At 39.4% G+C, this 27017-nt stretch overlaps 1 protein-coding gene across 2 annotated transcripts in view; it reads left to right on the forward strand.

The window, feature by feature from the left end:
- The window catches only part of SH3PXD2B (SH3 and PX domains 2B), a 455707-nt gene that overhangs the window by 398219 nt on the left and 30471 nt on the right, over positions 1 to 27017 (forward strand). For both annotated transcript variants that reach the window (XM_053717127.1, XM_053717128.1), the window contains 3 exons: positions 9556 to 9690; positions 10665 to 10769; positions 11714 to 11831. In XM_053717127.1, the coding sequence (XP_053573102.1) occupies positions 9556 to 9690; positions 10665 to 10769; positions 11714 to 11831 (358 nt within the window). The remainder of the gene's footprint in view (positions 1 to 9555; positions 9691 to 10664; positions 10770 to 11713; positions 11832 to 27017) is intronic.

Here is a 27017-nt window from a genome sequence, read left to right on the forward strand (position 1 = left end):
CACTTACGTTTTCTTCTAAAGGAAGTCCTGTCTACATTGCAGGTTCCAGAGGCCAAGATGCCTGATGAACCTTTGATTCCTAAATTAGACAGAGTTTACAAGGACAAGGTAGTGCCTTTAACTTTTCCTGTGCCTGTAAAGATGGCGAACATTATTAAGAACGAATGGGACAGAATTGGATCTTCCTTTTCCCCTTAGTCTTCCTTTAAAAAATTATTCCCGGTCCTGGACTCTCAATTGGAGTTGTGGGGTTCCGTCCCTAAGGTGGATGGTGCTATCTCCACGCTTGCCAAACACACTACTATCCTGCTTGATGATAGCTCGTTGTTCAGAGAGCCGATGGATAAAAAGATGGAAACTCTTCTAAGAAAAATCTTTCAGCATACAGGATATTTGTTCAACCAACAGCGGCTGTTGCTGGAGCAGCTACATACTGGTATGACTCCTTATCGGATTTAATTGAGGTGGAGGGTCCCCTCGACGTTATCCAGGAAAGAATTAAGGCCTTGAGAATTGCCAATTCTTTTATCTGTGATGCAAATATGCAGATTATTCGCCTAAATGCTAAGGCTTCTGTCTTTTCGGTTCAGGTCCATCGGGTGCTCTGGCTGAAGTCTTGGTCTGCGGATATGACTTCTAAGTCCAGACTTCTTTCTCTCCCCTTTAAGGGAAAGATTTTATTTGGTCCAGGTCTGGACTCCATTATCTCTACGGTTACAGGGGGCAAGGGTGCCTTCCTACCGCAGGCTAAAAAGATAAAGTCTAAGGGACAAGTTTCTAACTTTCGTTCCTTTTGTTCTGATAAGTCCCAATGACAGCAGTCCTCTGCTAAGCCCGAGCAAACCAAGAGTACTTGGAAGCCGGCTCAGTCCTGGAATAAGTCCAAGCAGAGCAAGAAGCCCGCCAAGACTAAATCGCCATGAAGGGGCGGCCCCTGATCCGGCTCTAGATCATGTAGGGGGCAGACTCTTTTCAGATGCTTAGTTCAGGGACATGCAAGAGCTATGGGTCATAGCTCAGGGATACAAGATAGGTTTCAAGTCTCATCCACCCAAGGGCAGATTTCTCCTCTCAATCCTGTCTTTCAGACCAGAGGGAAGCCTTTCTGGGGTGGGTGCAGGATCTGTCCTCCTTAGGAGTCATTGTCCCGGTGCCTATCCCAGAAAGAGGTTTGGGATACTATTCAAACCTTTTTGTGGTAAAATAAATGATGGGCCCTTTCATTCATCAGAATCATCGTAGACGCTAAATTATATAAATAATTACCCTTTCATTTTATTATACATTTCACCATTCCTCCGCCTGTTTTTGTAAAATGATGAATCATGCTGTAGCCAATTGTATTGCGCCCCCTTTGGCATCAAAACCAGGGGCGTTATTATTAGCTTGCTGGACACCAAAGGGGACATTATACGATTTGGCTACACCATGATTTGTCATTTTACACAGAAACCGACTATGTATTGCAGGCCGAAGAATGGCGAAATGTATAACAGAATGAAAAGGTAATTATTTATATAATTTAGCATCTACAATGATTTTGATAAATGAAAGTGCCCATCATTTACTTTTTTATTACAAATATTGTTGAGATAATTGTTTAACAATCACTTTAAACAACTTTCCATTGTACTTGCATTATCAAATTTTGCTTTGTTCTTTAGGTATTCTTTGTTGAAGGCTAAACCTAGGTAGTCTCATAGGCTAATTTCTAAGCCCATGAAGGCTGAATTTTATTAGCTTTTCACAGCTTGACAGTGCTAGATCATGTGTGCCATATAGATAACATTGTGCTTACTCCTGTGGAGTTATGCATGGGTCAGCACTATGTGGCTTAAATGCAAGTTTGTAAAAAGCACTGTGATAAAGGGGCAGTCTACAGAGGGTTAGAAAATAATCACAGTGGTAAAAAGTGAATTAATATAACAGTGCTGGTTCTGCAAAACTGGGGAATGTGTAATAAAGGGATTGTCTATCTTTTGAAACATTACACATTTTCAAGTAGACTGTCCTTTTAATTTAACTTCAAAATGTCTTGTTGATCTTTAAACACATTTGGAACATGAACGGTGCTGTCCAGGAAAACGGGGACCAGATGTCAATCGTACTCAAAATGTAATAGTTTTGTGCAGTCTGGTCGCAGTGCAGAATAATCTTGCTTGGAAGATGAAATTGTTTGCAGTCCATACTGCTGGGTATTACTGTAAATCCTAGACAAACTTTCTGGTCCTACAAATATAGCACTTCTGGTTTCCTCAGCATCATGTGAGGGTTTGGTTTGTCAACAAGACTGTTGTAGCATTAGCCTGCACACAGCATTCCTTGCAGTGTCTCACATGCCAAGCGGCACAGAAGCCATCCTGAGGACACTTGCTTCTAGCAGTTTATCAAGCATGCTGTTTGATCTCTTCAGCTGCGCTTCATTGTTGTTTTCTGGGCAATTTAAGTTCTAGGCTAAATGTAATAAAGTCTTTAGGGTTAGTGAGACTGCAGTTCATGTTCCTTGGTTACCTGGTAACCCTTTGCCACTGCAGAGCAAAAACTCAGAGCAGCAGCTGTAAAGTTGCTACTATTTATCATGTAGCAATGTTGTGAACGTTCAAACACAAACTACAGTTCTTTCAAATTAAAGTTTGTGTGTTTTTTTTTTCTGGTTTCAACTTGGCCAGCTTGATTCTGTTTTTGAGATCTGGTTTTTCTAACAGGCCAGAATAACTGGCTATGTTCCCAGTTTCACATTTTGTTTATCACAAATTGTATTTCTGTAAAATGGAACATCTAACATTAAATAAATGCTAGATAGAATGATGCATTAAAAGAAAAAGATTGGTCTGAGAATAATCTGTAGATGTACTTTTTTTCATTAGTTTCATTAGCTGTTTAAATATTGATAAAATAAGTGTAAAGGTTTAGGCCTAGATTTAGAGTTGGGCGGTAGCCGCCAAAACCAGCGTTAGAGGCTCCCAACGCTGGTTTTTACCGCCCTCTGGTATTTGGAGTCAGTCAGGAAAGGGTCTAACGCTCACTTTTCAGCCGCAACTTTTCCATACCGCAGATCCCCTTACGTCAATTGCGTATCCTTTCTTTTCAATGGGATCTTTCTAACTCCGGTATTTAGAGTCGTGGCTGAAGTGAGCGTTAGAAATCTAACGACAAAACTCCAGCCGCAGAAAAAAGTCAGTAGTTAAGAGCTTTCTGGGCTAACGCCGGTTTATAAAGCTCTTAACTACTGTGCTCTAAAGTACACTAACACCCATAAACTACCTATGTACTCCTAAACCGAGGTCCCCCCACATCGCCGCCACTCTATTAAATTTAACCCCTAATCTGCCGACCGCCACCTACGTTATACTTATGTACCCCTAATCTGCTGCTCCTAACACCGCCGACCCCTATATTATATTTATTAACCCCTAACCTGCCCCCCACAACGTTGCCGCCAGCTACCTACAATACTTAACCCCTAATCTGCCGACCGCAAAGCGCCGCTACCTACGTTATCCTTATGTACCCCTAATCTGCTGCCCCTAACACCGCCGACCCCTATATTATATTTATTAACCCCTAATCTGCCGCCCCCCTCAACGTCGCCTCCACCTGCCTACACTTATTAACCCCTAATCTGCCGAGCGGACCGCACCGCTACTATAATAAAGTTATTAACGCCTAATCCGCCTCACTCCCGCCTCAATAACCCTATAATAAATAGTATTAACCCCTAATCTGCCCTCCCTAACATCGCCGACACCTAACTTCAATTATTAACCCCTAATCTGCAGACCGAATCTTGCCGCTACTGTAATAAATGGATTAACCCCTAAAGCTAAGTCTAACCCTAACACTAACACCCCCCTAAGTTAAATATAATTTAAATCTAACTAAATAAATTAACTCTTATTAAATAAATTATTCCTATTTAAAGCTAAATACTTACCTGTAAAATAAACCCTAATATAGCTACAATATAAATTATAATTATATTATAGCTATTTTAGGATTTATATTTATTTTACAGGTAACTTTGTATTTATTTTAACCAGGTACAATAGCTATTAAATAGTTAATAACTATTTAATAGCTAAAATAGTTAAAATAATTACAAAATTACCTGTAAAATAAATCCTAACCTAAGTTACAATTAAACCTAACACTACACTATCAATAAATAAATTAAATAAAATACCTACAATTACCTACAATTAAACCTAACACTACACTATCAATAAATTAATTAAATACAATACCTACAAATAACTACAATTAAATAAACTAACTAAAGTACAAAAAATAAAAAAGAACTAAGTTACAAAAAATAATAAAATATTTACAAACATTAGAAAAATATTACAACAATTTTAAACTAATTACACCTACTCTAAGCCCCCTAATAAAATAACAAAGCCCCCCAAAATTAAAAAATGCCCTACCCTATTCTAAATTTAAAAAGTTCAAAGCTCTTTTACCTTACCAGCCCTGAACAGGGCCCTTTGCGGGGCATGCCCCAAGAAATTCAGCTCTTTTGCCTGTAAAAAAACACATACAATACCCCCCCTCCCAACATTACAACCCACCACCCACATACTCCTAATCTAACCCAAACCCCCCTTAAATAAACCTAACACTAAGCCCCTGAAGATCTCCCTACCTTGTATTCACCACACCGGGTTCCGATCTGTCCAGAAGAGCCTCCGAAATCTTCATCCAAGCCCAAGCAGGGGCTGAAGAGTGACGTCCATCCTCCGGCTGAAGTCTGGATCCAAGCGGCAAATGAAGAAGTCCATCTTCGGGAAGAAATCTTCATCCTATCCGGGCAGAAGAGGACATCCGGACCGGCAAACATCTTCATCCAAGCCGCATCTTCTATGTTGTTCCATCGGATGACGAGCGGCTGATCTTGAAGACCTCCGGCGCGGATCCATCCTCTTCGTTCGACGTCCAACTGAAGAATGAAGGTTCCTTTAAATGACGTCATCCAAGATGGCGTCCCTCGAATTCCGATTGGCTGATAGGATTCTATCAGCCAATCGGAATTAAGGTAGGAATATTCTGATTGGCTGATGGAATCAGCCAATCAGAATCAAGTTCAATCCGATTGGCTGATCCGATCAGCCAATCAGATTGAGCTCGCATTCTATCGGCTGTTCCGATCTGATTCCATCAGCCAATCAGAATTTTCCTACCTTAATTCCGATTGGCTGATAGAATCCTATCAGCCAATCGGAATTCGAGGGACGCCATCTTGGATGACGTCCCTTAAAGGAACAGTCATTCTTCAGTTGGACGTCGTCGGAAGAAGATTGGTCCGCGCTGGAGGTCTTCACGATGGAGCCGTTCCTCATCGGATGAAGATAGAAGATGCCGCTTGGATCAAGATGGTTGCCGGTCTGGATCGCCTCTTCTTCCCGGATAGGATGAAGACTTTGGAGCCTCTTCTGGACCTCTTCAGCCGCAGGATTATGGATCGCCAGCCCCCACTTGGGTTGGATGAAGATTTTGGAGCCAGGACCGATCGGTGATACCCGGTGAGGTGAAGATAAGGTAGGAAGATCTTCAGGGGCTTAGTGTTAGGTTTATTTAAGGGGGGTTTGGGTTAGATTAGGGGTATGTGGGTGGTGGGTTGTAATGTTGGGGGGGGGGGTATTGTATGTGTTTTTTTACAGGCAAAAGAGCTGAATTTCTTGGGGCATGCCCCACAAAGGGCCCTGTTCAGGGCTGGTAAGGTAAAAGAGCTTTGAACTTTTTTAATTTAGAATAGGGTAGGGCATTTTTTTTATTTTGGGGGTCTTTGTTATTTTATTAGGGGGCTTAGAGTAGGTGTAATTAGTTTAAAATTGTTGTAATATTTTTCTAATGTTTGTAAATATTTTTTTATTTTTTGTACTTTAGTTAGTTTATTTAATTGTATTTATTTGTAGGTATATTGTATTTAATTAATTTATTGATAGTGTAGTGTTAGGTTTAATTGTAGATAATTGTAGGTATTTTATTTAATTTATTTATTGATAGTGTAGTGTTAGGTTTAATTGTAACTTAGGTTAGGATTTATTTTACAGGTAAATTTGTAATTATTTTAACTATTTAGCTATTAAATAGTTCTTAACTATTTAATAGCTATTGTACCTGGTTAAAATAAATACAAAGTTACCTGTAAAATAAATATAAATCCTAAAATAGCTATAATATAATTATAATTTATATTGTAGCTATATTAGGATTTATTTTACAGGTAAGTATTTAGCTTTAAATAGGAATAATTTATTTAATAAGAGTTAATTAATTTTGTTAGATTTAAATTATATTTAACTTAGGGGGGTGTTAGTTTTAGGGTTAGACTTAGCTTTAGGGGTTAATACATTTATTAGAATAGCGGTGAGCTCCAGTCGGCAGATTAGGGGTTAATGTTTGAAGTTAGGTGTCGGCGATGTTAGGGAGGGCAGATTAGGGGTTAATACTATTTATTATAGGGTTAGTGAGGCGCATTAGGGGTTAATAACTATTATAATAGCGGTGCGGTCCGCTCGGCAGATTAGGGGTTAATAAGTGGAGGCGACGTTGTGGGGGGCAGATTAGGGGTTAATAAATATAATATAGGGGTCGGCGGTGTTAGGGGCAGCAGATTAGGGGTACATAGGGATAATGTAAGTAGCGGCGGTTTACGGAGCGGCAGATTAGGGGTTAATAATAATATGCAGGGGTCAGCGATAGCGGGGGCGGCAGAATAGGGGTTAATAAGTGTAAGGTTAGGGGTGTTTAGACTCGGGGTACATGTTAGAGTGTTAGGTGCAGACGTAGGAAGTGTTTCCCCATAGCAAACAATGGGGCTGCGTTAGGAGCTGAACGCAGCTTTTTTGCAGGTGTTAGGTTTTTTTTCAGCTCAAACAGCCCCATTGTTTTCTATGGGGGAATCGTGCACGAGCACGTTTTTGAAGCTGGCCGCGTCCGTAAGCACCGCTGGTATCGAGAGTTGAAGTTGCGTTAAATATGCTCTACGCTCCTTTTTTGGAGCCTAACGCAGCCATTCTGTGAACTCTCAATACCAGCGGTATTTAAAAGGTGCGGCCAGAAGAAAGCATGCGTAGCTAACGCACCCCTTTGGCCGCAGAACTCTAAATCTAGGCGTTAGTGTCTATAAAACAATGGGAACTGCCATGTTACCTTTTCTGCTGTGGCCAATTAGAGATAGTTATAAATAGGTCACTAGGGTGTGCAGCCAATGGCTGTGTGGAATATAACAGTGCTCTGCACTTCCATTTCAATTGAAAAGCTCACAATTTCAGAATGGAATTAAGGTAAGGGGGACAAAATAAATATAAATTGATAAATCATTTATATATATTACCAACTCAAAGTGTTTAATGTTCCTTTAAAGTTCCTGGATTGATGCTTGTTTTTTTGGGTCCTCAGATTGCAATTGTACGGTTGTTGGCATTTGTTTGGGGCTTTCTTATCTTCTCCGTGGGGTCTGGTTCTTGTGCGTATAGTAAAGATATAGTTTTAGCCAAAGATATAGTTTTGTGTTTCCTCATTAAGAGAAAAGTTCTTCACCCTAATTGCCAGATTTGTTTCCTTATTTGAAATGTAGTTGTGCAAATTACATAGCATTGTGCTGTGCACAACCAGTTTTTGATGCAACAATTTAAACATTTTTTTCCCTTTAAGCTTCCTCCACAGGATATCACTGCTTGGAGTTCTGTTTCTATGCCCCTCTTATGATTTTATTTTCTTCTTTTTTTCCCCTTTATCACCTCCCACTTTTTTATGGTGGTGATTGATTGATTGCTTTATGCTAATTAACACAGCAATGTCTTTCAATAATGGGTTGAAACCCTAATTGCAATTGGAACAAACCCACTAGTTTACTAATATGTCAAACTGAGGATGAAAAAAAACCAAGTTTTATATTTAGGATAAATTAAATTCTCCCGGAGTCATTGCTGGGGACAGTTGTTTCTCTTCCCAAACAGATTGTATTTTGATCTTATAGGATGTTTCTACCTAACTCCTTGTGCCACAATGTTATAGCCAGTATTTTTATTTTATGTTATCTTAAAAATAATGAAATTATTTCTTTATAGTGAGTATAAAATCATGTTTAGTGCAAGCACTTTAGCTCAACTTAATTGTTCATGGAATATACATAGGATGGGATCAAGGGATACCGCTGTTTGAGTAAAAATAAAATGTACTGGTCCTGAACTAATTGCATGAGCAGTTTTCAGTTTGTGGTGTGGAAGCCTTCTATGTATAAGGTTGTACTGCCCTCTTGTGGAGTTATCAGTTACTGACTGCATTTCAAGATGCCAAATTGACATAAACACTCATTTAAATGACATGAATAAATGGAAATTCATAAGGTTTTTAGAAATGCCAATCAATATTTGTCTCATAATTAAAAAATTGTATTAAGTTGTGAGAATGGAGAGATGTATTTTTACAAGATGACATAACTAATATGAAGACATTGAAGTTTTTTTTTGTTTTTTTTTAAAGATTTGACCAGATTTGTACTTTTTACAGAGATAATAATGGTTGAAAACATCAAACTCTGTTTATAAGACCTAGTTCTTATACAAAATGCCATTTTGACTATTTAACCTGGGGTGTTAACACTCACATGGCTCATACATGTATTTTAAGCTGTCTATTGGCCAGGATAAAAATATATAATGTGAAGCAAATTAGTGGTTAACTTCAGCTGCTAAATTCTGAATGAATGAATCCTATAGATAAGCACTATGTGTTGAAGATGGATATATGCATAAGAACATTGTGGCACATACAACGTGTTATATCCTTATGCAATAATGGCAGTAGGGTAAATACCTGAATGTTTCAGGCACAAATAATAAATCTGATGAAGTGAAGGTGCTAATAACAAGACACTTATAGGATTTAATTGTGGCTCTTGGGTCCAACCATTGAATAATCCTACAATACCAAAAGTATAGCAAGATAGCTGGAAATGTAATGATAGTACTTTGCAAATACACAAAAGAGACAGTGGCGCCTCTGTCTCTTTTGTGTTTTTGCTACAGACAGAGTCCTATCATCATGTATTATGAAGTCAGAGTGCTGCCTATATCATCCCTGGTCCCCTGAGGATTCCTATTCGATATCAGAACTGTGCCTATAAGACTGTGTATATCCTTGAGGACATTATTGTTCTGGTACTTTCCCCTTGGGGAATCACAGATTGTGGTTATTGCATTTATATATATTTACACATCCATATACTGTACAATAATTATATGTATATTGGTTTATAGTTTGCCTATTAACCATTTGGTTAGTTGGTTCATTTACCTATTGGTTTGTTACTTTAGCGCCTCCTATAGGAGTTGGCAGTGTAGAGGTGTATATTCTACACCAGCTATGACGGCCTGTCTCCAGTTTGTTACTTTGCAAATACAAAAGTTACAATTAGTATGAAATTGTTCTCTGCTGCATCTAAGTAAAATTAAGTATCACATTGTTCTGCTTATTTTTCAGGTTTTTCTCTGTTCTGTCTTTTTTTCCCTATGTAAGCGCTTATATTTGTACTGTGCTTTTGAGCAGGGGGTGGAGACTCTTCATCGGACGCTCTTGTGCTGGATCAGTATGTTGTGGCAGCAGCTTATGAGAAGCAGGAAAGCTCAGAAATCAGTCTTCAAGTGGGGCAAGTTGTGGACATTATTGAAAAGAATGAGTCCGGTAAGAACAAAAATGTGTACTTGATTATTTGATGTTGCAATATATTGCCAAGCACCAAACCTATTTACTAATAACTTTGGGTCAAGTATCCTGAATCAGGGTGTATTAAGGCCTAGGTTATCAAGGATTGGACTCAGGGTGGCGGCATTAGGAGAGACTTGTTAAATACTAGAACTGATATGTATACAAATATCCATCCAATAAGGAAATATAGAAAAAGCAGCACAGAAAGACAGAACACACATAGAAAATAAGGTGATGCAATGTTAGTGTACATATGGAAATCAAAAATGAAATCTTTCTGAATCCATACAGAGAAGTAGCCTATATAGAAATCCATAGCCTCCCCTTGCACCTTTTATTTTACAACATTGTAGTATTTACATGTGGGCGAGAGGAAGCACATTGGTATAGAGTTCTATGTTACTATAAACAAATTATGTGGGTGCAATTTGTGATGTTGGGGTACGCAATCCTATATACTACTTTAAGTACTGAAGTGACACAAAGCTTTGTTTGCATCCTTGTTTTTATTTCTATTTTCTTTTTCAGTTGATGGTGGATTGTCAGTATTGTGATTTAGGCAAATAATTTGTGTAAATACAGCTACCCATAATAGGGAAAATGCCATAGTATCTGCATTTCACTCCTCATTTACATATCTTCTTGAATGATGCATAAACTTTATACCTAGATGTAATTACCGTGTATTATCTGTATTTCGTATACCAATATTTAATACCAATATGGTTGTTTTCAATAAGATGAATTCCACATGTTCCTATATATCTGACTCACTATTTTATTACAAGTTGCCAAAGAAGAATAAGTGTGTGTAGAACTAGAAAGCGGGGATATCTGGATAGCACAGAGTGCAGGGACGTAAGGGAGATATTAAAGCAGTTAGCACAATGCTACTTGCTGTGTTGCAATACGTTATACATTTGTATTCACTGCTATTTTGCTGCTTTTAGGCTGGTGGTTTGTGAGTACCTCTGATGAGCAGGGCTGGGTCCCTGCAACTTGTTTGGAGGCTCAGGATGGAGGACAAGATGATTTCGCTATGCAACCTGAAGAAGGTAAGAATTGATGATGCTCACTTTATTTTTGGGGAGTCTAATAGCAGTAAATTGTAAAGAAACCCAAACTATACACTGATGCAGATCCCCCCCTAAATCAGGAGAAATTAATTCCCACTAAACTATATCCTATTTCCAACTAAACCATAGCTGTGTGTGCCTCACTGTTTGTTAGATGTTTCATGTACTCTCAGGTGTCTAACACTAAATGTTCATATATCATTCACTGTCTGTCACAAGCTTGATTTCACCTAAGTATATAGCAGAATGTTTAAATATGAAAGTTGTCAAGAAGTGTATAGTATATGTCTTATGGCTTCTGGTGAGGAGGTATTTACACAAGTACATTTGGTTTCCTAACCAATAACCTCTGGCAAAGGTTTTTTTTTTGGACAACACTGCCAGCTCCTCACTATCGTTTTTTGTCACCTCCTGCTTCCCAACATGCTTTCAGCCCCTTGGAGATACTGGTCGTTGCCCAGGCACGTCGGCCGCCGACGGACACTTGGGGACTTGTACACCAGTGGATGGGGTTCAGGTGCAGAGAGGCTTGTTTCATTGTCTTTATTTGCATGTGCTGCAGTGATTGTTGTGTGCATGCCCTGCACGGGATTTGTATTGCTGGCAAACAAAACAATGTACTACTCACCTGCGGCATGTTTCTTTTTCTATAAATCATTATATTATTTCCATATATTTGTTTGATTTAATACGCTGGTTGTAGCATTCAATAGCTGTTAATCATGGTTATAAATAAATAAATAGGATGTGGTATCTGTTCTTGACATGTTTCTGCATCTGTTCTTTTTTCTCAATGAACCCCATCATTGTTCATTGAACAGAGAAGATGTGGCCTCTGAACAGTATCTTCGTGCCTATGACTTTTTATTTGTCTTGGGAGTCTCTTCCCTGTGTTCTAAATATATTTATCCTTGTTTCTTCAGAGGAGAAGTACAGCGTGATCTACCCTTATACTGCAAGAGATCAAGATGAAATCACTCTGGACAAAGGCGGCATAGTAGAGGTTATACAGAAAAATTTGGAAGGCTGGTGGAAAATAAGGTTTGTGCTAAAAAGAAACCATACCTTGTACTTAAATGATAAATAACTGATCTGTGGCCATAAGCATTTACACTTATTAAATGTGTGTCTAAATTAAAATATATACTTACATACATTTATGTATTCTATGTATGAAAGTATTTTCCTTCCCCCCAGGTTCTTGGTTGGTCACATGAAGAAGTTCAGTATAAAAGGGATTAAAAAAAATGTAGCTGTCCAATTCCACAATTTCAACTACTAAGTGAGTTTCTGTTTAAGAGCTTACATTATATTAACCAGAAGAACAGCAGAGCACTGACATTGCCAGTCCCAGAATTTTCTGCCTTAAATCTTAACATTTATACAGTCATGTGAAAAAGAAAGTACACCCTCTCTGAGTTCTATGGTTGTACGTGTCAGGACATAATAACAATCATTTGGTCCTTAGCAGGTCTTACAATTGGGTAAATACAACCTCGGATGAACAACAACACAAGACATATTACACCGTGTCATGATTTATTTATGTCCTGATACGTAAAATCATGGAATGTAAAGAGGGTGAACTTTCTTTTTCACATGACTGTATCAAAACCAATTTCTGTTATATAAAGCAAGCTATTTCTTCATTTGATCCCAATTTTACATAAAATAATTTAATAACATTCCTATTTAAACGATGTGGCAGTGAACAATGAAACTTCAGTGATTCAGACAGAGTGTACAAATAAAAAAATAAATAAAAATAATACAATTTTGTATGTACCTTCTTCTCTTAGAATCCTGAGCTCCGTTCCATATGAGCATACCCAGGTATGCTTAGTAGTGTGCAAAAGCCCTGAAGCTGCATATGCATAGGGGGTTATATATATAACGTTGCAAACGCTGCCAAGCAGAATAAAACAGCTTAAAACAAAATGTATATTTAACAGAAATAAATGTATCTAAACTATATAAAACGTCACCAACCTATATACCATGTGACTGATCTAATTCCATATATAAACACAAACATTGTACCTTTTTAATACGAGCTATTCTATTATGCGTGAATAACACAAATCCCTAGAAATAATACAGTAATTCTTCTTCATGATTTAGGTAGAACATAACATTTTTTACAACTTTCCAATAAGCTGCTATTATCAAATTTGCTTCATTCTCTTGGTATCATTTTTTGAAGGAGCAGCAATGCTCTGCTTAACACATTGGGTGAGCCAATGACTAGAGACATATATGTGCAGCTGTCAATTACCAGCTAGCTCCCTGTAGTGCATTGCTGCTCCTGAGCCTATATATGCATGTTTTTCAACAAAAGATTCCAAAAGAACAAGCAAATTAGATAATAAAAGTAAACTGGAAAGTTGTTTAAAATTGCATGTTCTATCTGAATCCTAAAAGGTTCATTTTGATTTTATTTTTCCTTTAATGTTGCTCAAGAAAGTGTAGCCCTTCCCCCTGCTCTCGTAAACCAATCTTAAGGCTGCATCTAAAGGTGCAGCTGCAGACAAGCATCTGTGAGAGTAAAACAACAATGGCCCCTATAGGGCAACAACAAGGAGGCGCCACATTGTGAGAACAGTCTGCACAATTGTCAGCGGTGCAGACACGCTGAACTTCCGGCTACAGCGAGCCTCTTTGGGCAGCAATCCAAGGCTCACTGGTTTGGTACCTCCACTAGGGCTCCTATCAAAGACTCCCTAGCGTGTAGATCCCACTGGAACTTGACCACTGAACTCCGGTAGTCAAATGCAGCAACACTGCATGTGTACGTTTAAAGCCAAAATGTATTAAAACAAATCAACTGAACAATGGGTCATCTATGAGAAAAGGCCCCGGTAATAGCAGCGCATTTCTCATTGTGAATCCACCGCTTCATCAGGCTGAGAGTAGACTTCAAGGATTCTGATGCTGCACATGCAGCTTGTTAAATGAAGACTGAACTCCTTAACACAAGAAGTGAATCTGTTAATAAAAGTAAACTGGGAAGTTTTTCAAAATGATATATTATTATCACCAATTTACCTATGTTAACTTATTTACCCTTTTCTCTTGTTATCCTTGTTGAAATATAACTCAGGCTCAGGAACATGCATGTATCTATCGCAAGCACTATGTGCATACACATTGTTACAAACACTGCTGCCATATCATGATCAAGACACGTGCACACTCCTGAGCTTACCTCAGTATACTCTCATGTAAAGATTTTTACAAAGGAGACCAAAATAAAGAAGTAAGTTTGCTAATGTTCTAAAAATTAGTGTTTATAATTATTACAGTGTTTGTGTGTGTGTGTATATATATATATATATATATATAAAATAACTCATTGTGTAGTACATTAATGAATTGAGACAAGCCAGAAGACTTGCTTTTCCCACCTCTGAGTACATTGTTTCCAATGCAGCAAAGGATTCTGGGTAAGATATTCAAATTAGGTTCACGACTCACTTTTTTCCTTCAAGCCTGCTGTTAGGCAGACTTCCCTTTATGCCATAGCATTGCTTTATACACAGCTTTTAAAGGGACATAAAACAAGTTGGGAAATATTATATATGTACTTTAATTACTTTACCTGCAAATTTATACTGCAGTGCCTCGCCATTAACCCTTTCTTTATAGTTTCTGAATTGTAAAGCTCTAACTCCCCCCACACATTTCCCTTTTAGGGCGGTATCTATGTTTATTGTTCTTTTGGTATAATGCAAAAATGCCTAGGGATTATCTGCTGGAGCATGCCTAGAGGCTGTGAACTCAGTTAAAATACAATGCCTGTGTCTTAACACTAATAAGAGAGGTGGACTTGGTTGCTCCAGGCAGTTTAGCTATGTAATTTTTTTTTTATTTTTTTTTTATTATATTTTATTTCCAACCAAAAAGAAAACAAAAAACAAGGAAAAAGAGTACAATAGTACAGGCGTGTTACCTTTTGCGCCACGCAGGGCCCCATAACCTATAATTAACTTAAATATAGACAATTCAATCTTTGCTTGCAGATAATAAATCATAAATGTTGGAGTTTTTCCTATTTATTTTTTAAAACACAGAACCAGACAAATAACAAAATAAGACATAACAAAAAAAAAAAAAAAAAAAAAAAAAAGGGAAACTCAATCTCTCTCTCCCCTACCCGCCCCTTTAGATCCCATCAGCACTGGAGTGTCCGCCTCCTCACTGATTCAAGTCACATCCCATATCCACACTGTCCTCCAACCAAATACTTGGAAGGTGGCCTGCTAGGACTTGTGATTGAACATAAATGGAGTTTTCTCCAACATAGGTGTGTCCGGTCCACGGCGTCATCCTTACTTGTGGGAATATTCTCCTCCCCAACAGGAAATGGCAAAGAGCCCAGCAAAGCTGGTCACATGATCCCTCCTAGGCTCCGCCTTCCCCAGTCATTCTCTTTGCCGTTGTACAGGCAACATCTCCACGGAGATGGCTTAGAGTTTTTTGGTGTTTAACTGTAGTTTTTATTATTCAATCAAGAGTTTGTTATTTTAAAATAGTGCTGGTATGTACTATTTACTCTGAAACAGAAAGGTGATGAAGATTTCTGTTTGTAAGAGGAAAATGATTTTAGCAACCGTTACTAAAATCGATGGCTGTTTCCACACAGGACTGTTGAGAGGAATTAACTTCAGTTGGGGGAAACAGTGAGCAGACTTTTGCTGCTTGAGGTATGACACATTTCTAACAAGACGATGTAATGCTGGAAGCTGTCATTTTCCCTATGGGATCCGGTAAGCCATTTTTATTACATAAGAAAAAAAGGGCTTCACAAGGGCTTTTAAGACTGTAGACATTTTCTGGGCTAAAACGATTGATATATAAACATATTTTATACTTCATAGCTTTGAGGAATTATTTTATTCTTGGGAATTATGTAAAATAACCGGCAGGCACTGTATTGGACACCTTATCCTCTAGGGGCTTTCCCTAATCATAGGCAGAGCCTCATTTTCGCGCCTCTATTGCGCACTTGTTTTTAGGAAGCATGACATGCAGATGCATGTGTGAGGAGCTCTGATACACAGAAAAGACTTTCTGAAGGCGTCATTTGGTATCGTATTCCCCTTTGGGCTTGGTTGGGTCTCAGCAAAGCAGATACCAGGGACTGTAAAGGGGTTAAATATAAAAACGGCTCCGGTTCCGTTATTTTAAGAGTTAAAGCTTTCAGACTTTAAGGCTTTAAGACACTGTGGTGAAATTTTGGTGAATTTTGAACAATTCCTTCATACTTTTTCACATTTGCAGTAATAAAGTGTGTTCAGTTTAAAATTTAAAGTGACAGTAACGGTTTTATTTTAAAACGTTTTTTGTACTTTGTTATCAAGTTTATGCCTGTTTAACATGTCTGAACTACCAGATAGACTGTGTTCTGTATGTGGGGAAGCCAAGGTTCCTTCTCATTTAAATAGATGTGATTTATGTGACACAAAATTTAGAGAAAATGATGCCCAAGATGATTCCTCAAGTGAGGGGAGTAAGCATGGTACTGCATCATCCCCTCCTTCGTCTACACCAGTCTTGCCCACACAGGAGGCCCCTAGTACATCTAGTGCTCCAATACTCCTTACTATGCAACAATTAACGGCTGTAATGGATAATTCTATCAAAAACATTTTAGCCAAAATGCCCACTTATCAGCGAAAGCGCGACTGCTCTGTTTTAGAAAATACTGAAGAGCATGAGGACGCTGATGATATTGGTTCTGAAGTGCCCCTACACCAGTCTGAGGGGGCCAGGGAGGTTTTGTCTGAGGGAGAAATTTCAGATTCAGGGAAAATTTCTCAACAAGCTGAACCTGATGTGATTACATTTAAATTTAAATTGGAACATCTCCGCGCCCTGCTTAAGGAGGTGTTATCTATTCTGGATGATTGTGAGAATTTGGTCATTCCAGAGAAATTATGTAAAATGGACAAGTTCCTAGAGGTCCCGGGGCCCCCCGAAGCTTTTCCTATACCCAAGCGGGTGGCGGACATTGTAAATAAAGAATGGGAAAGGCCCGGCATACCTTTCGTCCCTCCCCCTATATTTAAGAAATTGTTTCCTATGGTCGACCCCAGAAAGGACTTATGGCAGACAGTCCCCAAGGTCGAGGGGGCGGTTTCTACTCTAAACAAACGCACCACTATACCCATAGAAGATAGTTGTGCTTTCAAAGATCCTATGGATAAAAAATTAGAGGGTTTGCTTAAAAAGATGTTTGTTCAGCAAGGTTACCTTCTACAACCAATTTCATGCATTGTTCCTGTCACTACAGCAGCGTGTTTCTGGTTCGATGAACTAGAAAAGGCGCTCAATAAAGATTCTTCTTATGAGGAGATTTTGGACAGAATTCATGCTCTCAAATTGGCTAACTCTTTCACCCTAGACGCCACTTTGCAATTGGCTAGATTAGCGGCGAAAAATTCTGGGTTTGCTATTGTGGCGCGCAGAGCGCTTTGGCTAAAATCTTGGTCAGCGGATGCGTCTTCCAAGAACAAATTGCTTAACATTCCTTTCAAGGGGAAAACGCTGTTTGGCCCTGACTTGAAAGAGATTATTTCTGATATCACTGGGGGCAAGGGCCACGCCTTTCCTCAGGATAGGTCTTTCAAGGCCAAAAATAAACCTAATTTTCGTCCCTTTCGCAGAAACGGACCAGCCCCAAGTGCTACGTCCTCTAAGCAAGAGGGTAATACTTCTCAAGCCAAGCCAGCCTGGAGGCCAATGCAAGGCTGGAACAAAGGAAAGCAGGCCAAGAAACCTGCCACTGCTACCAAGACAGCATGAGATGTTGTCCCCCGATCCGGGACCGGATCTGGTGGGGGGCAGACTCTCTCTCTTCGCTCAGGCTTGGGCAAGAGATGTTCTGGATCCTTGGGCGCTAGAAATAGTCTCCCAAGGTTATCTTCTGGAATTCAAGGGGCTTCCCCCAAGGGGGAGGTTCCACAGGTCTCAATTGTCTTCAGACCACATAAAAAAACAGGCATTCTTACATTGTGTAGAAGACCTGTTAAAAATGGGAGTGATTCATCCTGTTCCATTAGGAGAACAAGGGATGGGGTTCTACTCCAATCTGTTCGTAGTTCCCAAAAAAGAGGGAACATTCAGACCAATCTTAGATCTCAAGATCCTAAACAAGTTTCTCAAGGTTCCATCGTTCAAAATGGAAACCATTCGAACAATTCTTCCTTCCATCCAGGAAGGTCAATTCATGACCACGGTGGATTTAAAGGATGCGTATCTACATATTCCTATCCACAAGGAACATCATCGGTTCCTAAGGTTCGCATTCCTGGACAAGCATTACCAGTTTGTGGCACTTCCGTTCGGATTAGCCACTGCTCCAAGAATTTTCACAAAGGTACTAGGGTCCCTTCTAGCGGTGCTAAGACCAAGGGGCATTGCAGTAGTACCTTACTTGGACGACATTCTGATTCAAGCGTCGTCCCTTCCACAAGCAAAGGCTCACACGGACATTGTCCTGGCCTTCCTCAGATCTCACGGGTGGAAAGTGAACGTAGAAAAAAGTTCTCTATCTCCGTCAACAAGGGTTCCCTTCTTGGGAACAATAATAGACTCCTTAGAAATGAGGATTTTTCTGACAGAGGCCAGAAAATCAAAACTTCTAAACTCTTGTCAAGTACTTCATTCTGTTCCTCTTCCTTCCATAGCGCAGTGCATGGAAGTAATAGGTTTGATGGTAGCGGCAATGGACATAGTTCCTTTTGCGCGAATTCATCTAAGACCATTACAACTGTGCATGCTCAGTCAGTGGAATGGGGATTATACAGACTTGTCTCCGACGATACAAGTAGATCAGAGGACCAGAGATTCACTCCGTTGGTGGCTGTCCCTGGACAACCTGTCACAGGGGATGAGCTTCCGCAGACCAGAGTGGGTCATTGTCACGACCGACGCCAGTCTGGTGGGCTGGGGCGCGGTCTGGGGACCCCTGAAAGCTCAGGGTCTTTGGTCTCGGGAAGAATCTCTTCTCCCGATAAATATTCTGGAACTGAGAGCGATATTCAATGCTCTCAAGGCTTGGCCTCAGCTAGCAAAGGCCAAATTCATACGGTTTCAATCAGACAACATGACGACTGTTGCGTACATCAACCATCAGGGGGGAACAAGGAGTTCCCTGGCGATGGAAGAAGTGACCAAAATCATTCAATGGGCGGAGACTCACTCCTGCCACTTGTCTGCAATCCACATCCCAGGAGTGGAAAATTGGGAAGCGGATTTTCTGAGTCGTCAGACATTTCATCCGGGGGAGTGGGAACTCCACCCGGAAATCTTTGCCCAAATTACTCAGTTGTGGGGCATTCCAGACATGGATCTGATGGCCTCTCGTCAGAACTTCAAGGTTCCTTGCTACGGGTCCAGATCCAGGGATCCCAAGGCGACTCTAGTAGATGCACTAGTAGCACCTTGGACCTTCAAACTAGCTTATGTATTCCCGCCGTTTCCTCTCATCCCCAGGCTGGTAGCCAGGATCAATCAGGAGAGGGCATCGGTGATCTTGATAGCTCCTGCGTGGCCACGCAGGACTTGGTATGCAGACCTGGTGAATATGTCATCGGCTCCACCATGGAAGCTACCTTTGAGACGGGACCTTCTTGTTCAAGGTCCGTTCGAACATCCGAATCTGGTCTCACTCCAACTGACTGCCTGGAGATTGAACGCTTGATCTTATCAAAGCGAGGGTTCTCAGATTCTGTCATTGATACTCTTGTTCAGGCCAGAAAGCCTGTAACTAGAAAAATCTACCACAAAATATGGAAAAAATATATCTGTTGGTGTGAATCTAAAGGATTCCCTTGGGACAAGATGAAAATTCCTAAGATTCTATCCTTTCTTCAAGAAGGTTTGGAGAAAGGATTATCTGCAAGTTCTTTGAAGGGACAGATTTCTGCCTTATCTGTGTTACTTCACAAAAAGCTGGCAGCTGTGCCAGATGTTCAAGCCTTTGTTCAGGCTCTGGTTAGAATCAAGCCTGTTTACAAACCTTTGACTCCTCCTTGGAGTCTCAATTTAGTTCTTTCAGTTCTTCAGGGGGTTCCGTTTGAACCCTTACATTCCGTTGATATTAAGTTATTATCTTGGAAAGTTTTGTTTTTGGTTGCAATTTCTTCTGCTAGAAGAGTTTCAGAATTATCTGCTCTGCAGTGTTCTCCTCCTTATCTGGTGTTCCATGCAGATAAGGTGGTTTTGCGTACTAAACCTGGTTTTCTTCCGAAAGTTGTTTCTAACAAAAACATTAACCAGGAGATAGTCGTGCCTTCTTTGTGTCCGAATCCAGTTTCAAAGAAGGAACGTTTGTTGCACAATTTGGATGTAGTTCGTGCTTTAAAATTCTATTTAGATGCTACAAAGGATTTTAGACAAACATCTTCCTTGTTTGTTGTTTATTCTGGTAAAAGGAGAGGTCAAAAAGCAACTTCTACCTCTCTCTCCTTTTGGCTTAAAAGCATCATCAGATTGGCTTACGAGACTGCCGGACGGCAGCCTCCTGAAAGAATCACAGCTCATTCCACTAGGGCTGTGGCTTCCACATGGGCCTTCAAGAACGAGGCTTCTGTTGATCAGATATGTAAGGCAGCGACTTGGTCTTCACTGCACACTTTTACTAAATTTTACAAATTTGATACTTTTGCTTCTTCTGAGGCTATTTTTGGGAGAAAGGTTTTGCAAGCCGTGGTGCCTTCCATCTAGGTGACCTGATTTGCTCCCTCCCTTCATCCGTGTCCTAAAGCTTTGGTATTGGTTCCCACAAGTAAGGATGACGCCGTGGACCGGACACACCTATGTTGGAGAAAACAGAATTTATGTTTACCTGATAAATTACTTTCTCCAACGGTGTGTCCGGTCCACGGCCCGCCCTGGTTTTTTAATCAGGTCTGATGATTTATTTTCTTTAACTACAGTCACCACGGTATCATATGATTTCTCCTATGCAAATATTCCTCCTTTACGTCGGTCGAATGACTGGGGAAGGCGGAGCCTAGGAGGGATCATGTGACCAGCTTTGCTGGGCTCTTTGCCATTTCCTGTTGGGGAGGAGAATATTCCCACAAGTAAGGATGACGCCGTGGACCGGACACACCGTTGGAGAAAGTAATTTATCAGGTAAACATAAATTCTGTTTTTCAGTGGCCTGACCAGCGTCTTTTGAGTCTCCGCTGGAAAAGAAGTAATAAACAATTTCCAGTGTTTAATAAAAATAGCAAGTTGAGTATCTGTTGGGTTCTGTAGATTATACTGTTCAAAAATAAAATGAGAAGTCAACTCACTCTTCAAAGATTTTATATTTGGGGCAGATTTGGCCTTCCATGTTTTTAGAATTAAGTTACGTCCGACCAATATGATCTGGTTAATCATTTTATAGTTTCTAGGCGGATGCTGAGACTTCACCAAGAAAAATATTTCTAATGGTGATATCTCATATTGTATTTTAAGCGTAGCTTTCAACCAATATATTATCTTGGCCCAAAATTGAGCTATCTTGGGGCATATCCAGAAACAATGCAGCATGCCCGCCTTAGTTGCACTACATCTAGAACAGGTGATCGTTGAATTGTACCATTTAGATAGCTTTGCCGGCGTTAAATACACCTTAAAGGCCACTTTGATCTGCGTTTCACACCAAGTGGTCAACACCCAACTTTTCTGAATTACCCTAAAGGCGTTCTTTACCATCTCAGCATCAATTTGTGGGAGAGATTTATCCCATAAAGATACTATATACTCTAATTGGGCTGAGGAAGGCTCAAGCATGAGAAGGGAATAAAATGGGGCAATAGAATAATCCCCTCTTTGAAAATTATTAATACTGCTTTGTGCCTCACCAAGTGACCATTCTATCCCATTATAGTTTATCTTTAGTTCCTGAATAAAATGTCTTAATTGTAAGTAAGCATAGAACTCTTTATTCGATAATCCAAACATATTACTCAATTCCCTGAAAGTAACTATCTCTTGATCCGAATTAAGAAGTTGTATCACATAACCGAGCCCTCTGTCTGCCGAGTCTCTAAAAACCTGATCTGTGATACCTGGAAAAAAATTGGGATTCCCTATAATCGGTAAATATTTAGATACATAGGGTGAAACACCCAGATCCACACAATACTTTTGCCAGGCAGTTATTATGTTTTTAAAAGTTTCCATCATAAAAATGTGCATTGGCAATGCGGTAATTGGGCAATACAATATCGCATCTAAACGAACGGGAGCGATCAATGCTGTTTCCCAGCTTACTGGGGCTACCTGTTCTAATCCTGTCAACCAGTCCACTGCCACCTTAACCCGAGCCGCCTGGCTATAAAATAATATATTAGGCAGTGATAAACCGGCAGCTTCTACCTTGTTCATCAAGCGTGCTACAGAAATCCGAACTCTAGAGCCTTGCCATAGAAATTTGGCGCATGCCTTATTATAGCTTATTATGTCCTTTTTATGGATGGGTAGCGGTATATTTTGAATGAAGTAGAATATTTTGGGGAATAAAATAGTTTTTAAAAGCGTGGCCCTAGCTGATAAGGAGATAGGCAGTTTTATCCAGTCTTCCATTTTTTTTTTACATTCTGAAAAACATTTATTGTAATTCAGGTTATACCATTCTGAAGGATTTGAATTCAGAGTGAGCCCTAAATAAGTTATCTGCTCTGTTTCTTTAAAAGGATGTTTGATAATATGATCTTTTTTATTTATCCATAACAGTTCCGATTTGGACCAATTAATTCTAAAACCCGATATACTGCCAAAACTGTTAACCAATTCCAGAAGAAGCGGGAGATCCTTTTTAATATTACTTAAACACAACAGAATGTCATCCGCATACATCAATAATACTAATTTTTGTGCCCGATTCGAATCCCTTCTAAACGTTGACGAAGTATAATTGCAAGAGGTTCCAATGAGATGTTAAACAGGAGAGGAGATAGGGGGCATCCTTGACGGGTGCCCCTGTGTAGTATTACCGGTTGGGAAAGTTCGCCATTGATAAGCAAAGCTGAGTTTGGTGCAGAATAAATAATGCAAACTACTTCCTGGATATGCCCCCTCATACCAAACTGCTCTAAAGAATAAAACAGATGTTTCCAAGAGACACGATCGAACGCCTTCTCCGCATCGACAGTCAGCAGAGCTAGGTCTGACTTCGCTCTGTGACTAGCCGTTCTAAACTTATTCCAAAAATAATCAATTAGAGTCAAGATCTTGCGAGTGTTTTTGGCCGGATTCCTCCCTGCCATGAACCCGGCTTGATTCTCATGTATTATTAAACCGAGATGGGGTTTTAATCTTTTTGCCAAAATCGATGTAAGCAGTTTGTAGTCCGCATTGAGAACTGATATAGGTCTATATGACCCAGGTAACTCTAGATCCTTATTTTTTTTGGGATTAAAGATATTACCGCCGCCGCAAAATAGGGAGAGCATTTATTATGCTCAATAAAATAGTAGTTAAATAAATTTACCAATGTTGGAGCAATTTGTGTCTGTAGAATCCTATAAAATTCCAATGGTAGACAGTCAGGACCTGCTGCTTTATTAGTTTTGGCAGCTGCAATGGCCTCTATGATCTCATCAACTGTAATTGGAACATTAATTTCTGCCAAACTCTCCGTAGGTATTTTAGGAGTCTTGATTTTATCCCAGAAATCTCCTATTGTTGTACCTTGCTCCTCAGAACTATATAACTCTGTAAAAAATTCATAGAATACTCTGGATATATCTGTACTACAGGTAAATCTCTTGGAATCTTTTCTAATAGAGGTTATCTTACCACTACCTTTGGTCTTAATCAGCCTTGCCACAAATCTAGCAGACCTACCCGCTTGACCACAATAAAGGGCTTTTTGTCTTTGTATATCTGCCCTGGTCTTCTGTTTAATGAAGACATCTCGCAGAGATTTAGCTGCTATATATCTCCTCCAGTGCTCACAAGAGCGCAGACCTAAATATGTGTTATACGCGTTTTTTACCTGACGTGACAATTGAATTTCCTGTTGCCTGGATTTCCTTTTCAGCTTACAAAGATATGCCTTTACCTTACCACGTGGGACAGCCTTTGCTGCTTCCCAAAAGACCTCAGGCCTGTTAACATAATCTCGATTAAAACCAACATATTCTTGCCACTGGTTAATCAGCCAGTTATTGAATTGAACATTATTCATCAGATATTTTGGAAAAAAAATGGACTGCTTCCCAGGTCTGTCTAACCGCGGTGATTTGCATGCTAACGTTATTACAGCATGGTCTGAGATCACTATATCTCCAATCTCAGCTTCCCAATCAAGGCCAATCAAAGACTCCGCAATCAAAAAAAAATCTATCCTAGATAATGCCTGCTGACCTTTGGACATACACGTGTAGGCTCTCGAATCGGGGTTCTGTAGCCGCCAGATGTCAATTAGGCCCAATTGTGAGCATAATTTTTGAAAGATACGAGTCTTCCTATACCGCAAGGGGCAACCTATTTTTTTAACTCTGTCTAAAGAGGGATCTGCTATTAGATTGAGGTCCCCTGCAATAATAATATTCTGTCCAACAAATTTATGTAGATAAAACACCAAGTTGTCCCAAAATTCTCTATCTCTATCGAACCTTATTACATGATATTTCCAAAATAACAAATCGACCCTCCGGGTCTATGAAAGAGTCAATCTCATAATCTAGATTTTTCTTAAATAAAATTGCCACTCCCCTCTTACGGGCATTAAAGGGGGCCGCAACTACTTCACCCACCCAATTGGTTTGTAATTTCAAAACTTCAGACGCCTTTAAATGAATCTCTTGTAAGAACACAATATCTGATTGGGTTTTAGCCAAATGTTTGATTATTGCTTTGCGTTTAATTGGGGAATTTATACCTCCTACATTCCAGGAGGACAATTTAAAAGATGCTAACATATCTAATCAGTAAAAAATAAATACATGAGAAAGAACCCCAGAGGGTACCAGGGGGAGAGGGGAGAGCAGGAAGGGAGAGAGAGAGAGAAGAAAAAAAAAAGAAAAAAAAAAAAAAGAAAAAGGGCAACAACACCCACATACAAAATTATAAAACGAAGTACATATCTTACAAAATTAAAATAAAAACCTTCTACATAATTCCATGTTTCTCTAAACATCAGCACACCAATGAAACTAACCATTTACTTCAATAAATATCCAACGTGAGTCTTCCCATACTCGTAAGGTGTTATAAATAACTGACACAAAAAAAAAAAAAAGAATCCCTCTCTTTCCTATTCATTGAATCCCTAATTCTTTACATAGCGCAGTTGCTTCCTTACTGTTATTTGCTGTATAAGAAATACCTGCCTTGGTAATTAGTAGTTTAGCCGGATAAACCAGCCTAACACTGCAATCTGCTTCTAAGAATCTAGAAAAAAAAGGGGACATTGTTTTTCTTTTAGCGCTAGTCTCCGCTGAAAAGTCTTGAAAAATCAAAATTTTGTTATTGTCAATATATAATGGGCTCATTTTTCTATAGTGTTTCAAAAATAAAAGTTTGTCCTGATAATTCACAAATTTAAAAATAATGGGTCTGGTTTTAGATAAAATGTGACTATCTCTAGGCGGACCTAATCTATGTGCTCTCTCGATCAGGAAAGGTGAAGTCGGCGGGGGGATCATCAGCGCCTGCGGGAGGGAGACAGAGACAAAATGTAACAAGTCTTGATATTGCACTGATTCCGGGAGGCCAATAATACGTAAATTATTGCGCCTCGACCTATTTTCGAGGTCTTCTAGGCGCGCTTGCAATTGTAAAATCATTTTCCCTTGATCAGTGATATCTGAGCCTTGAACATCTACTCTGTCTTCCACTTCCGAGACCCTGGTCTCTACCTCCGTGAGTCTCACCGTAAACTGCCTAATTTCTTCTTTTAAGCTATGGATCTCAGTCTTAATTTCAGTTTTAATCAGATCCAATTGTGGGGTCATCAATTTTGCTACTTCAGCAGCGAATTCCGTCATGTCATTAGCACCAGAAAAAGTTGCTCCTCGTTCTTGTGAGGTATCTAGTAAGTTATCTGAGTTTTTCATGGTGCTACGCTTATCTTTTTGTTTGGGTGGCATTTTCGGTGAAGAACCTTTTGTGTGTGGTTCGTGATAAATCTATCCATTCACTGTGATAATGTGTATATCTCGAGTGTACCTGTGACTTGGTGACAATTATGCCACTTAATATTAAATAAGGGAGTTTGTGTTACAAACTCTGAAAGTGCAAGAAGAAAAAAAAAAAAGAAAAAAAAAAAAAAAAAGCATATAATGAAAAAAACAGGAAAACGTGTGCGTCAATGTGGGTGACAAAAATAAAAAAAGATCAGTGCTTATACCAACTGTGCTTAGTGGTTAGTGAAAAAAAAAAAAAAGGGAAAAATCTACATTAAGTCTTATTCAGACTACGAACTAATAAACCACCCTTCAAACTACAACTTGACTTTATATAACAAGGATTCCCTTGATAAGGCAAATCCCCAGGACTTCTAGAGTATTATCTTCTATATCTCGCTATTTAATCTACGGAACTTGCTGTTATGTTATTTCCTATCCTACACTAGGTAGAGCCCACCTTAGTAAAACTATAGAAAATGGGATAAGTAGTAGGCTTTCCCTGTGTTGTTCCCCCCTCCTTACTTCCCCTTCTCGCACTTAACCTGTTTAAGATCCCTTTCCTTCTTCTTTTTCTTTCTTTCTTACTTCTTACTATATAGATGTTTCTTGATCTACCATATATAGAAAGTTACTTATTAAACTTCCCCCTTTATTCCTAGTCTTAACTATTTGATTAATCTTAGAGCACCCAGTTGCCCCCCCCCCCCCTCGAGTGTTGCCTAGGGGATGCTGTAAGGGGACAAGGCAAACATGAAAAGCAGATACAGAAAACTGAATTTAAAGTTCAAATGCGCAAATAATGTTGATAAGCTTAAGTTTCACATAAACTAAGCATGCAGAATACATCAGGCAGTATACATCTCAAGAGTATCTTAAACAGATCTAAATAACCCCTCAACTTTAGTTTAAACCATACATTCTGCTGTCTATTTAGCCTTGTCTACTATGGCGAACATCAAACAACACCTAGAAAAGAGACAATAAGACAATAAATAATCAGCTTTTTTTTTTTTTTCCCCCTTTAACCAGCTTATTATATATGATTTATGAGAGTCCCGTCTTTGCAATATGCACTCACAGCCCAAGTCCT

Source organism: Bombina bombina, chromosome 6 (genome assembly GCF_027579735.1).
Source record: "Bombina bombina isolate aBomBom1 chromosome 6, aBomBom1.pri, whole genome shotgun sequence".
In the NCBI taxonomy this organism is placed as follows: domain Eukaryota; kingdom Metazoa; phylum Chordata; class Amphibia; order Anura; family Bombinatoridae; genus Bombina; species Bombina bombina.